A 12,491-nucleotide genomic window follows, 5' to 3' on the forward strand; every position below is an offset into this window, starting at 1 on the left:
GCCTCTATTGTACACAATGGTAGAGGATGGAAGAGAGTGGGGGGGGGGGGGGGACTGTGCTGTGAACGAACATGCTCAGAAGAGGGACCTTCTAAAGAATCTCTGTTCACAACATTCTAGGTTATGTGACTGTAGTTGCCATGGTAATATGACACTTATTAATAGCAGCTTGATGAAAAAGGGGTTTGTAGCTTTAATATCAATTATGTTGATTATATTACAGTACTTAATGTTCTATATGGTTTCTGTCACTCTGTATATATTATATACAGTTGGGGTACTTAATCATTCACAGACAGGACATGAATTAAGTTTGGAACCAAGCCTGGGCTCAGTATATATCCTGAATTCATATCCTATTAAATTTTCAATATTTTACTGAAAATGATGACAAAATCCCACAATTGACACTTGTAAGATATGAACAATCTGTCCTACACCCCATTGCTTATGATCCATGCAAGCAGTAATATATGCTATAACAGACTTTATATTTAATTTATTAGCTGCTTAACTTTTCCACTAAGTGTAAACATGCATTGATTTATAATTTTATATGACAGCATTTAAAGACAACGTCAGCTATATCATTCTCTACAACAATAAACTGACATAGGTGTTTCTGGTGTTGAAAATTCCCACATGTCCCAGGATAGCTGTAGCCGTGCAATAATGGGTCACTGTGCATTCCTGTATAACTGGCAATAACTAGTTTCCACTATCAGATATATAAACATACAATCAGGATGTAAGGTCACAACACAAGGCTGCCTGTGGTGATATCAGCTGCAACACCACAGCCAGACATCCACGCGTGCATTCACCCCTAGAGACACAACAATTACAAGGTTGAGGCACGGGACAATTTATATAAACAGAATTTTCTCTTTAAAAGAAAAACAAAAATGATTGCACAATATATGAACAAAACAAGGGCTATCCCATGTCCGAGAACGAGAGATGAACGAGAGATGAACGAGAGATGAACGAGAGATGAACGAGAGATGAACGAGAGATGAACGAGAGATGAACGAGAGATGAACGAGAGATGAACGAGAGATGAACGAGAGATGAACGAGAGATGAACGAGAGATGGGCAGCACGGTGGCTGAGTGGTTAAGACTTCTACCTTACAGCACTGGGGTCATGAGTTCAATTTCCAACCATGGCCTTATCTGTGAGGCGTTTGTATGTTCTCCCCGTGTTTGCATGTGTTTCCTCCAGGTGCTCCGGTTTCCTCCCCCAATCCAAAAACATACTGGTAGGTTAATTGGCTGCCATCAAATTGACCCTAGTGTGTGTGTGTGTGTGTGTGTGTGTGTGTGTTAGGGAATTTAGACTGTAAGCTCCAATGGGGCAGGGCCTGATGTGAGTGAGTTCTCTGTACAACGCTGCGGAATTAATGGCGCTATGTAAATAAATGATGATGATGATGATTTACATGAACTGCTGCACAGCCGCATAGCAACTGGATGGTACGTATGCTTCTAGGAGACTTTAGACAAAAGAAAGAACATCCGTTTTGTTGCCGCGAGTTACCTGCACACCAGTAGTTCATAACAAACCCAGCACGTCTGCGGATATTAATTTATGTTTCCATGACCGAGCAATTAGTATTGTAGCAAGATGTTAGCACAATACCAGAGGAAATTGAGTGTCTATAAATCACCCGTGTCTAATTTACTGTGATAAAAATGTTTGCAGAACAAATAAAGGTAGTAAAAGTTACCAGTTAGTGTAAATAAATATATATGATTGTTGATATTCATTTTCCAATCTGCGGTGAAACAGTGGCTGTACCCAATAGGTTGAACAGAATCACATATGCTCATATTGTGCTATTTTTTTTATAAGACAGACAGTTACATAAGAAACATAATTATTTCATATAGGCAAGTATCTCCTATAAATAGGATTATTTTATGTAACAAGTTGCTTTTTTCCCCTTTAAAATATAGTATGGAGTTGCACCCTTTAATCAATGTTACAAAATAACAAAGTAAATGTTTTTCTGCTAAAGTGAGTTGGAATGTTGTGTGCAAGACACCTGTCTGTCGCGTCTGATCTGGGAATCTCGAAGGGGGTATATTTACTAAACTGTGGGTTTAAAAAAGTGGAGATATTGCCTATAGCAACCAATCAGATTCTAGTTCTCATTTTGTAGAATGTACTAAATAAATGAGAACTAGAATCTGATTGGTTGCCAGCATCTCCACTTTTTCAAACCCACAGTTTAGTAAATATACCCCAAGGAGTCTACTGCAAACTCTCACAAATGGATTACACAACTGGCAGAGTAGCAACAATACTGTAATACATATATTTAAATATAAATCAATAAATAAAAAAAAAACAAAACCAAAGTACTAAATTATTGTTAGGTCAAACAGAGATGATGTAGAAAATGCATTATAGATCATGAGCAGTGAAACAATTTTTTTTTACTGTACCTAATGAACTTCCATCCCTTACTGGTTTTACTTGGACACTAATTATAACCTAAAAAATATAGCTATAGTTTTTGTTTTACCTAGCAAAAGTGACCTGACCATTGCCCATTATATGCTAGCTTAGGGGTCGATGGGCAGCTTTAGATATGATCATCAGAGTTGGGAGCCGCATAAAAGAGATGTTATATGTCATAGCGCAGCTACAGGGAATGGGGCTTAGAATAAGGGCACAGAACCCATGAAAGATGCACCGGGCACTCTATAGCATTTAAGGTAGTACAGGTATAAATAGATTTAAAGCAGTGTTTGAGTTGTAATACACATCATGGTGGGCGCAATGTAATATGCGCTATAAATGTGCGTAGCAACAGGAAAGCAGAGGAAGGATTACAACCAACAATGGAGGTTAATGGTGTGTAGAGGATTAAGAATAGGAGGCGATGGACTATGTGTGAGGTTTAGCAGAGGGTGTAAGGGTGTATATACTGTAATGTGTGGGTCAGGGGAATCCCTCTAGGCTTTGTGGGACCCACTGAAGTATACCAGGTGCTTCAGTGGGATTTGTGCCTTTTATTAGTATAGAAACTGGAATCTATGCGAGTGTCTTGTTTGTGTGTTACTGTAGACAGGCGGCCCGAGAGCCAGTGATATCACTGCCATTCAATCTCAGCTTTCTGACCTATATCAAATCACATGACCTGTCCTAACAATGACTGAGGAGCTTTCAGTTGTCTGCACAGGAGGTAACAGGTTAACACGGATTAATGTATTTTACTTCCACATTAATGTAAAGGAAAAAAAAAAAAAAAGTACATTTACCTATGGTGCATACAATCAAATGCTCCAATGGTCGAGCACGGCATCCCTACCTCCTGCTACCACTTGTTCAATTCAATACATGCAGCAGTCCGATGGGAACATGAGGTTCCAAGGACATCAGCACTGTTCCACAGATTCTCACCAAGGTTGGAGAGCAGCGTAGCAGGACTATTGGAACCTTGGGGGACTCGCTAAACATTACGGGATGCAGTACCTCTAGCTCGCCTAGGGAGAGAGGGGAGCATTATAGCTCCTGCCCAGGGATTAGGGGGGGCGCTCCACACAGCAGTTTCCCTATGTCTCAGGGACTAGTCTCACAAACCCAGTTTCCGGTTTGTGAAACATTTCGGAAGGGTTATGAGCAGAGGGACCAATGAAAGGCTGTAATCATGGACACTGCGCCTTCTTATTAATCCTCATGCTCACAACTCCGTTCTGCATCAAGTCCAAAGTAATGCAGCTTTATGGCAGAACTCAACCAAATCTTTAAATAATTCCGGAGTAGGGTACTTGCTGTATATTCTAATGAACTTGGAAGACGCTCTTGATGTATGTTGCAAAAAACTTGGGAGTATGAGTTTTGCAGTTTATAATTATTTCTTTAGGCTAAGGGCTTGCTGATTGTTTTAATAAAAATGTAGAGTTCAAGTGTTCAGTACTGCACACTAAGCAGTCTGTCAATGGGTGCACAGGGGAGAAAAAAAAAATAAGAAAAATAGTGTGAAATGGCGGTCAAACGCTTGAGAACAGCCAGTCAACCTGTCAACTGTTAGTATTATTTACCTTTGCAGGTGTAGCTGCTTTTTCTTGTAGCCTTTCATCCCTTTGCCAGTAACAAAAAAGAAGAGTGGTTTTCTGTAAAACTAAAATAATCCCGTGAAGGGTTAATGGCGCACACTATGTAGGCGGAGGAATACCACCGATAAGGTTTTTTTTTGGAGATCTCTTTAAGAGATGATACTTATCTATAAAGATATATATACAGAAAAGGGATAACACCAATCTCCACTGCTGCACTGTCGTGGTTTATTGCACAACCACAAAAATACATAAATGTATATTCACCAGAACAAACAAGACAGATTGCGCTGCGGAGAAGGTATGTTGGTATAGCTCAATAAAAAGACCTAGAGGATCCTCCCATAGCAATAAGGAAACAATTGGTTAATATCACATGAATATATGTTTAATCACAAACAGTATAATCTAATGAATAAGTCATAAGTATTACATCAATTATAAAACTGTATAGCTGGCCAGCGTAAATTGAAGGGTACCTTAAAAATTAATTAAAAAATAAGTGGTTTTCTGTGGCAGCCATTCGAGGATGTATCCAGGGTGCATTGAGAGCTCAGCTGCAACTGTATCGAGAACCTGGATTTTCTCCCTCGTCTGCAAATTATAGGCAGTGCAATTGTTGGGTTTCTGTCTCACTACAGTGGATTTACTCTAGGAATAGTGCAGACAGCATTCATAGAGAATATTTGCAGTGGTGTGACACCATCCACTGAACATATTCACGGTAGCATGGCAGGAATCTAATGTTTACACTGCCTACAATGTGCATGCATAAGGTGAGGATAAATGGCAAATTCCTGACCAGGTTTATGCTGTGTATACAAAGCACTCACATGACACCAATGTTAGAGCAGCTCTGACGAGGACACAGGGTTTAGTAGATCGAATCACTGCTCTGAGTATTGGAGGAGGCAGAAAGTGTAATGGAAAAATGCGTTTGCTTAGTAAGGAGTCTTGATACGTTTCAGTGTTTGCATTAATCTATATTTTAGTGAATGTCTCAGGGAGGGAGAAGTTACTCCTTTGCAGAGCAGGTGCTGTCTTGGCTGGATAAACTGTAAAGCATCTCACCCTTGTGAACCTAAAGTCTGTCCTGATTATTTGTAGCTTCCTTCTGTTTACATTTAGCAGTTCTCTCATTTTCTACAATTCATATAGATTAATATAGATAAAAAAAGAAAGACAACTGTGTAAATTTAAGCCCAACCTATCACCACAAAATGGTAGCGACTATATTCACTTTTTTTGGGGGGAGGTGTATATTTAAAGAGCAAGACCAAAAAGCAGAATGAAATTTACTAAGCTCAGGTATCTGTAGGGGTGTTTTTACCCAAAACACGCCAGAGGATTTCAATTATTGAAATTGTGGCATAACCTGACCAATACAAGGCAGTTATTGCTTTGGGTCATGGTATACTGGGCGAGTTTGAATGTACAATTGTGTGAAGGCAAGTGTCACAGCCAAAGCCGAATTAAGATTTCTGGGGGACTTCCTGCTACATCAGTGTTTGCTAACCTGTGACACTCCAGGTGTTTGTGAAACTACAAGTCCCAGCATACCCTTCCAGCAATAAGCTGTTATATGTTGGCAAAGCATGCTGGGACTTGTAGTTTCACAAACACCTGGAGTGTCACAGGTTAGCCAACGCTGTGCTACATGCTAAATGTGACCATTCGCACCAAACAGGAATCTGCAAGCAGAGATTGTGGCTTTTTTTTGGCCCACACGGACATCCCCCTTTCTCTGCAGCTAATATTTTGTGACAGGTAAACCAGGCATTTCTTCAGTTCGTAGGGTCTGTTCCTCTGCCTATAACCTGGCTCTAAGCACAGCTCTCGGGAGCACAGAATAAAGGAGCACTCAACAATGCACAATAAAAAAAATAAAAAATGAATAAACCAGACACAAACTAGAAGCATGGTGTCACACAAGAGACTTTCCGTCCAGTATAACAAATATAATCTTCTTGTATCTAAGCTGGTTTTCCGCAGTTGATTAACACTTGTGTGACAGGAGCAGGAAACAGAACAGAGGGCTTGTTTTCTGGTAGTACTCTTTAAAATTTGTCAGGAGGAGAGAATCTGCATGCATGAAATATTCTAGGTAAAAACCAAGCATTCAATAGGAAAATTATAAAAATACATGTTTTTTTAAAAAAAATAATCTGGAGAACAGAAATGCAATAGGAATCATGTGTCAGCAGCTTTAATCATTAATAATATCCCCCACTCCACCTCCCACGACAGACTCTCTGTTCTGGGGAGTGACCTATATAAAACAAGCCCAAACTACATTGCAAATCTCTCACTGGACTATTACAGTAACCGGCTGGTGCCCACTAGCCGGATGTTACACTAAGGCTGGATGTGTGGCTAATCTCAGAGAAGCAAAATCTCTCTCAGTGGCAAATGATGAATAAAATCTATCTGAAAGTGGTGTTGGCAGAATTTTATTCTACCTGTTAAATATCATAATCAGAGATTGACATTATACAAAAATCTCTCCTCACTCCCCCCCCCCCCCCCTCAGACCACCTTCATTGCCTATGATCTTGCTTCCTCCGTCAGAGACAAGGTGGACAAGATTAGACATGAAATGACATCCTCTCCCCAAGCAATAACCTGCTCAATTCTTTTCTTGCCCCCTCTGGCACCTTCTCTTCATTTCATCCCAAAAAGGAATATTAGTATATAGGCTTTTGTTATCCTCCAACGTTACTACCTTACCACTTGACCCTAGCAACTCACAAATCAATTGATGTCTCCTGTGCTCATTCCAGCCTTAATTAGCATATGTAACCGCTCTCTCTCTACACCAATAGCTTTCCATCATTATTATTATTATGCAATTATTTTCCTATTCTGGAAAAAAAAATTTTTTTGGACCCTAGACGATCAGATGAGTGTCCTATCTCTCAGCTGTAAGTTTTTGGTTGCTTTATTACACGTAGCTTACACAACCTAAGGTGGTCAATGATTTGATCATTGCTAAATATAAAGGGCACTACTGGTTCCTAATCCTCATGGCGGTCTCTGCTGAAGATTCACTGGATCCGTCTCCTCTAGGCTTCCTGCACCAGTTGTAGCGCTACAAGGCTTGGGCCCTCTATTTTACTCTTATACGTCTTTTGTAAAATAACTCTGCGGATCGCTCGGTGTTACTGAATGTTTTTCTGACATTTCATCTTACTCCTCTCACCAATTCAAACTTTCAAAAACAGAGTTAATAACATTCCCAGTTGCTATAAGCTACCTACCTGGCATCTGTTGGCAACCTTACCTCCAACCCCCGCCCACTGCCTTGGTACATCCCTTGACAAAACTGGTTATTATTGCCCACATTCAATCTGTACCCAAATCCTGTTACATGCATCTAAGGAACATTTCCAGAATAGGATTGTATCTTACAGAGACTGCAAATACTTTAATTCATGCACCCATTATTTCCCACTGACTACAGCAATTCCCTTCTTACCCAACCAGATTTTCACCCCATACATTAAACTTTGAACGCAGCAACTACACTAATTTTCCTTGAAAAACATTAATCTACAGCTGCTCCAGCATGTAAGACTCTATATCGTCTGTATTCTATCTAATCCTATATAACATACGTCCATCAACATACAAAGTCATTAACAAAATTGAACCAATCTACATAATGTCCATTGTTTCAAAAATCCAACTTCGCCTCTCGGCTCTGCTCCTTATCCACACTCATGGCTCACATTCCTGGTTACATTACCTGGCAGGCATCCGCACTGCGGAACTCCCTCCCTTGATCGTCAAGACGTTCCCTAGGCCTCCTGCAAGTGGTTAGTGAAAATTCTCCTTTTTAAAAGTAACCTTTTCAAAATTTCCAAACCATCTTCTTAAGCTCCGTAAGTTATTTTATCGAATTACCAACCCCCTACACAATTCACTGGACCATACAGCCCCACCACTTTCCCCATTGCAATCTAGCTGGGAAGGCCTGCAGTGTGCGGCACTTAGCCGCATGTATTACACTCCTGTTTTCCTTAAATCCTAAGCAGGACCCTCTTACCTATGTCTGTTAATATCCAGTCTTTTATTACTGCTTGCTACCAATTGTAAAGTGATACAGAATGCGCTGGCGATCTATAAATAAATGTAACACGGGTCCAGCGAGTTGCTTCTTATACATCTTAATGTACCTAAGCTTGTATGAAACAATCCATATATCATTCTGTACAGACATAAAACAATGAGCAATCAACGTGATTGACGGATTTAATGGTGCCATGAACAGCACATGTATTTCAGCTAGTGGATTAGTGGCCCAGTCATGCTCATTAAGTATCTATATTTAACCACTTCATATTCACACGTATTATGTTTTTTTTCTAAGCAAATGTTATATATATATATATATATTTTTTTTATTTTTTTTTCTCTTAAAGGTACAGAATGAATCCCAAAAACGCAAATGAAGGAAGCATTTTTGTGTGATGTGGTTTTCCCCATTGTCTAGCATATAGCTCTCATCAGCAGTCTAGGCATTTATTGGGGTTTTTTTTTTTTTTTACGTAAAAGTGCACTGTAGATGTGCACTAATTGAGAGGAGTTCAAAAAATAGTGACTGGAAAAACAAAAAGTGCCAGTTTCGCTGGCACATTTTCAGAACACAGGACTTCACCACCACTACCAAGTACTATGTCTCCCCACAACCTTAGTATCTCAAATCCCAAGTTTCAGAAACAAATCTCACCCCGCTTCCCACTACCAAATCTTTGCAATAAGGATTTAGAAAAGGTTCATCACTATTCTTAGGAGGAGATTGAATTTAAGAGATGCGCTACCGGGCATCACCGCAATGTCCGTCTGAGCACATTGCCACCTAGTATGGTAAAGAATCTCTGTTCAATTTTCTGCCAGTGGAGATTTCAGGCCACACATCGCCTCACAGTGTCTCCACGGACTGTCCTGGAGGAACATTGTCTTGAATTGAATCTCCCCCTTAGAACATATAATGTGAAACTACAAGTAGGCGGGTTTACAGAGCAGGAGGGCGCAGTTTGCACTAGAGCAGAACTTTAAACAGGACAAGAGGAGGCGTTGCTGGAGTGAGGGCGTTCTTTGCACTGATGCGCCTACTTCCGCAGAGGACTGCAAAAACGAGGTTTCATTAGTGGAGGAAGATTACTGAAATGAAAAAGTGGAGGAGAGAGCGCATATTTAGGGGTGTTCCTTGCGGAGGGGCACATGGCATTTTCAATCCGCAAAATAGCTTGAAGCATACAGCGACGTGTGTGAATGGTAGTTGTATGATTAAAATGTAGGGATCCTACAACTGATCCAGGGGGCACATGTACTGCAAATTTATTTCTATTGCGTCAGAATTGTGTATGCAGGATTGTACAGAAGCACAAGATCCTTCAGAAATGCACGAGAGGTCAGCATAAGAGGATACGTTTTCATCACTAAGGAAATAAGAACCATGGCATAGCATTGATGGACACATTTTAGATGAATAGTTTCTCATTGGTGTCATAATTCACACAAATGTGTCAGAGCATCCACCACAAAGGTCAGCAAGACCCTCTCATGAGAGGACAAAGGCCTCAAATCTCAGGCACTCGTGATATTACAGTCCAGCTGGGTACGGTAATAACAGGTCATGTCATTATCCTCTCACCCACTGCTTTCTATTGGCTGTGCAAACACCAACCTCTCGCTGCATAATAAGCTCAAAGTCCAGTTAATTCTATTCTGCAGTGATGGTTGGGAGTTTAGGGGGGGGGGCAACAATTTGTGGGGGTGACAACTAGGCAGTGACTACTGCAATTGAAGGAAGCAACAACATGTTACTGAAGTATAAGAGGAACGACAAATATGCAGTGAAATCCGAGATTTAAGAAGAGTGGGCGACAACTATGTGGTGACGACTGAGATTTAAGAGGAGAGTTATTCACTAGTATTGATAGCTGTAAATGTCTTGGTTAAAAGCCGTGGTTGGGGACTGCCATTTATAATATAGCTCATATATTACACATGTGCCGGCAATGACACCACCAGCTAGTACAGAACCTGCAGGTCATTGTCCTGTAGTACACATGAATATGCATGTAAAGAGCCAACATATGGTATAATGCCGTCATCTTATCTATGATAATCCCAGTCAACATTACACAGAATGTTTGTTTTATTGCAGGAACAGGACAGAGAAGCAAAGAAAACACACTGCTGACTACACCAGCTATGTGTGTCTGTAGGTTTATAGGATCTTACACTCCACAGGGATTTGCAAATATGATTGATGCTCAAATCTAACTGCTGGCTGAACTGAAAACACTGTTTAGCCTTCTCCTGTCTGCTTTGCATAACAAACAAGGTGTGCTGAGACAAATGACTTCCTTGTTCAGAAGCCTCAGGTCCATCACTGGTTTCCTGTATAATACATTGTGCAGCCACCGGCGGTAAAGGATGCTTACAAAAGTCACAGAACTGGGGGAGTCTACTTCCTAGTCACTTGCAGTCTGCAAATACTAATATGACAATCCTATCTAGCACACAGCTGCACATAAGGGTATGACAGCCAGTGAAGAAATCAGTTAACATAAAACAAATATCCATCTCTCTCAACTGTGGCTAGCAAACTGCAGTCATAGGCTTATTGAGGTTGTAAAGTGAGAATGGAAAGAGACAACTCATATCTATTAACCACTAAATAACCCACAAAGTTTTTGCCTTTCACACTTCTTGCTAAAAAAACGTAAAATGGACATATGACCAATACTGAACCTGGACACTGAAGCAAGTAACACAATTAGTGTGAAATTTGGCCACACACATAGGTTGGTATATTGGACGAAATCCGCTGTTCAGCACACAGGAAACACTGATCTTGTACAGCTTCACTGAGGACTGTTAGTGTGGGCTGTGAGTGGTTATTTACCAACCTGCCTAGTAAAGATCCAGTCAGATTATAATCTGTCCTGTTTTGGGGCAAAAACAGGTCATAGAATGGTAATGTAAGTATATTTGAGTTTTTTTTTTTTTTATTTCTTTTACACATATATGAAGGATACACATTTGTGTACCTTACTTAAGGTTCTATAGAAACAAAACAAAAAAAGAAAAACAACAAAACATGCATGTTAACAAACAAGTAAAAGCACAATTAAGCAACATGGTGTTTATGTTTGTTATCTGTGGGGTTTTTTACAAATGTGTCTGACAAAACAGGAAGTTAAGCCAAACACATACCGTATGTAAACATTTCCTAACTGTATCTTACTGCGTTTACAATGTGCTCCATGGATGGACCTAGGCTTTCAACTGCAGGGACACATGTCACACACATTGGAAATGATCAAAAAACATTAAACACAAAACAAAAAACACACCATAATTAACAAGTTGAATGCAGGTAAAAAAAATTAAAACTAAATAAAAAGTAAATGCGTATGTTTGGGATAATATTTCTTTTAACCACAGTAGGGTTTAACATTAGAAACGCATAATAAACGTTAACACACCGGTATATAATCGCACTATGCTGCATGCAATGCCAAGCTCAGGGTACCAGAGGACCACAGCTCTGCTAACACGTGTCCTGTGCCTGCAGGGTATCACCCTCCCACGTCACGAGTGTCCATCCCCAGCACGCACTCACCGCTTGAGTTGTCCGCTGCAGATGTGCATGATGCCAACAGCAGTAGAAGCGCAGCCGGCAGCCAGATCAGGGACTCTCCCGACAGCCTCATTCCGCCTGCAGCGCTGTCTCCGACTCAATAGAGGAAAATAAAATCACGACTAGACCAGCGCCCGCGAGTTCCCCCAAACTGCTCTCACTTCCCGGAGCCTCCCAGGAGCGCGCAGTGTGCTCAGGGCTGTCACCAGCAGCGCGCTTGGGATGGAACGCAAGCGTGGAGGAGGGAGCCGTGTGCGTTCCAATGCGGCATGCTGCGTTACTGTGTCATTATAGGCAGTATGACAGTACTCAGGCTTCACTGATCACTTCTTACTCTGCTGGTGTCTGATGCACAATCCCACTGTATATCCTCTTCACATGTGTTCTTTGGACCCTTTATTTGTACAAATGTCTTGGTTTGTTATTATGACTAAAGTTGAAGCCTTCATAATTGAAGCATGACACATGAAAATATACTGCATGTTAGTTATTACCAGTGCTTTTTTTGTAAGAAAAAAAGGTGTCGGAACTCACATCACATAGTCAATCAAAACTGTACACACACCCACACACGTCAGTTGTGTAACGAAACATAACGGTCGACGCCCGCAGTAAGTTCTCGGCATGTGACCACACGACCAATCACAAGCTGAGCATCGCCACAAGCTGAGCAGTGCCATCATAACCAGCACGGACAAAGTATGCATATATCGGACTCGACACACAAGCAGCCCGCATGCACCGTTTTAATGATTTTGCAGCTGACCGGC

The 12,491-nt window shown here is 40.8% G+C and overlaps 1 protein-coding gene across 1 annotated transcript in view; it reads right to left on the reverse strand.

Annotated features, from left to right (window-relative positions):
- Nucleotides 1-11,930, reverse strand: part of TMEM123 (transmembrane protein 123) — a 29,041-nt gene extending 17,111 nt beyond the window's left edge. The window contains exon 1 of the mRNA XM_075198792.1: nt 11,704-11,930. Within this exon, the coding sequence (XP_075054893.1) occupies nt 11,704-11,794 (91 nt within the window). The 5' untranslated portion in view covers nt 11,795-11,930. The remainder of the gene's footprint in view (nt 1-11,703) is intronic.
- Nucleotides 11,931-12,491: the final 561 nt, after the last annotated feature.

The sequence above is a fragment of the Mixophyes fleayi genome, chromosome 2 (assembly GCF_038048845.1).
Source record: "Mixophyes fleayi isolate aMixFle1 chromosome 2, aMixFle1.hap1, whole genome shotgun sequence".
Lineage (NCBI taxonomy): Eukaryota > Metazoa > Chordata > Amphibia > Anura > Limnodynastidae > Mixophyes > Mixophyes fleayi.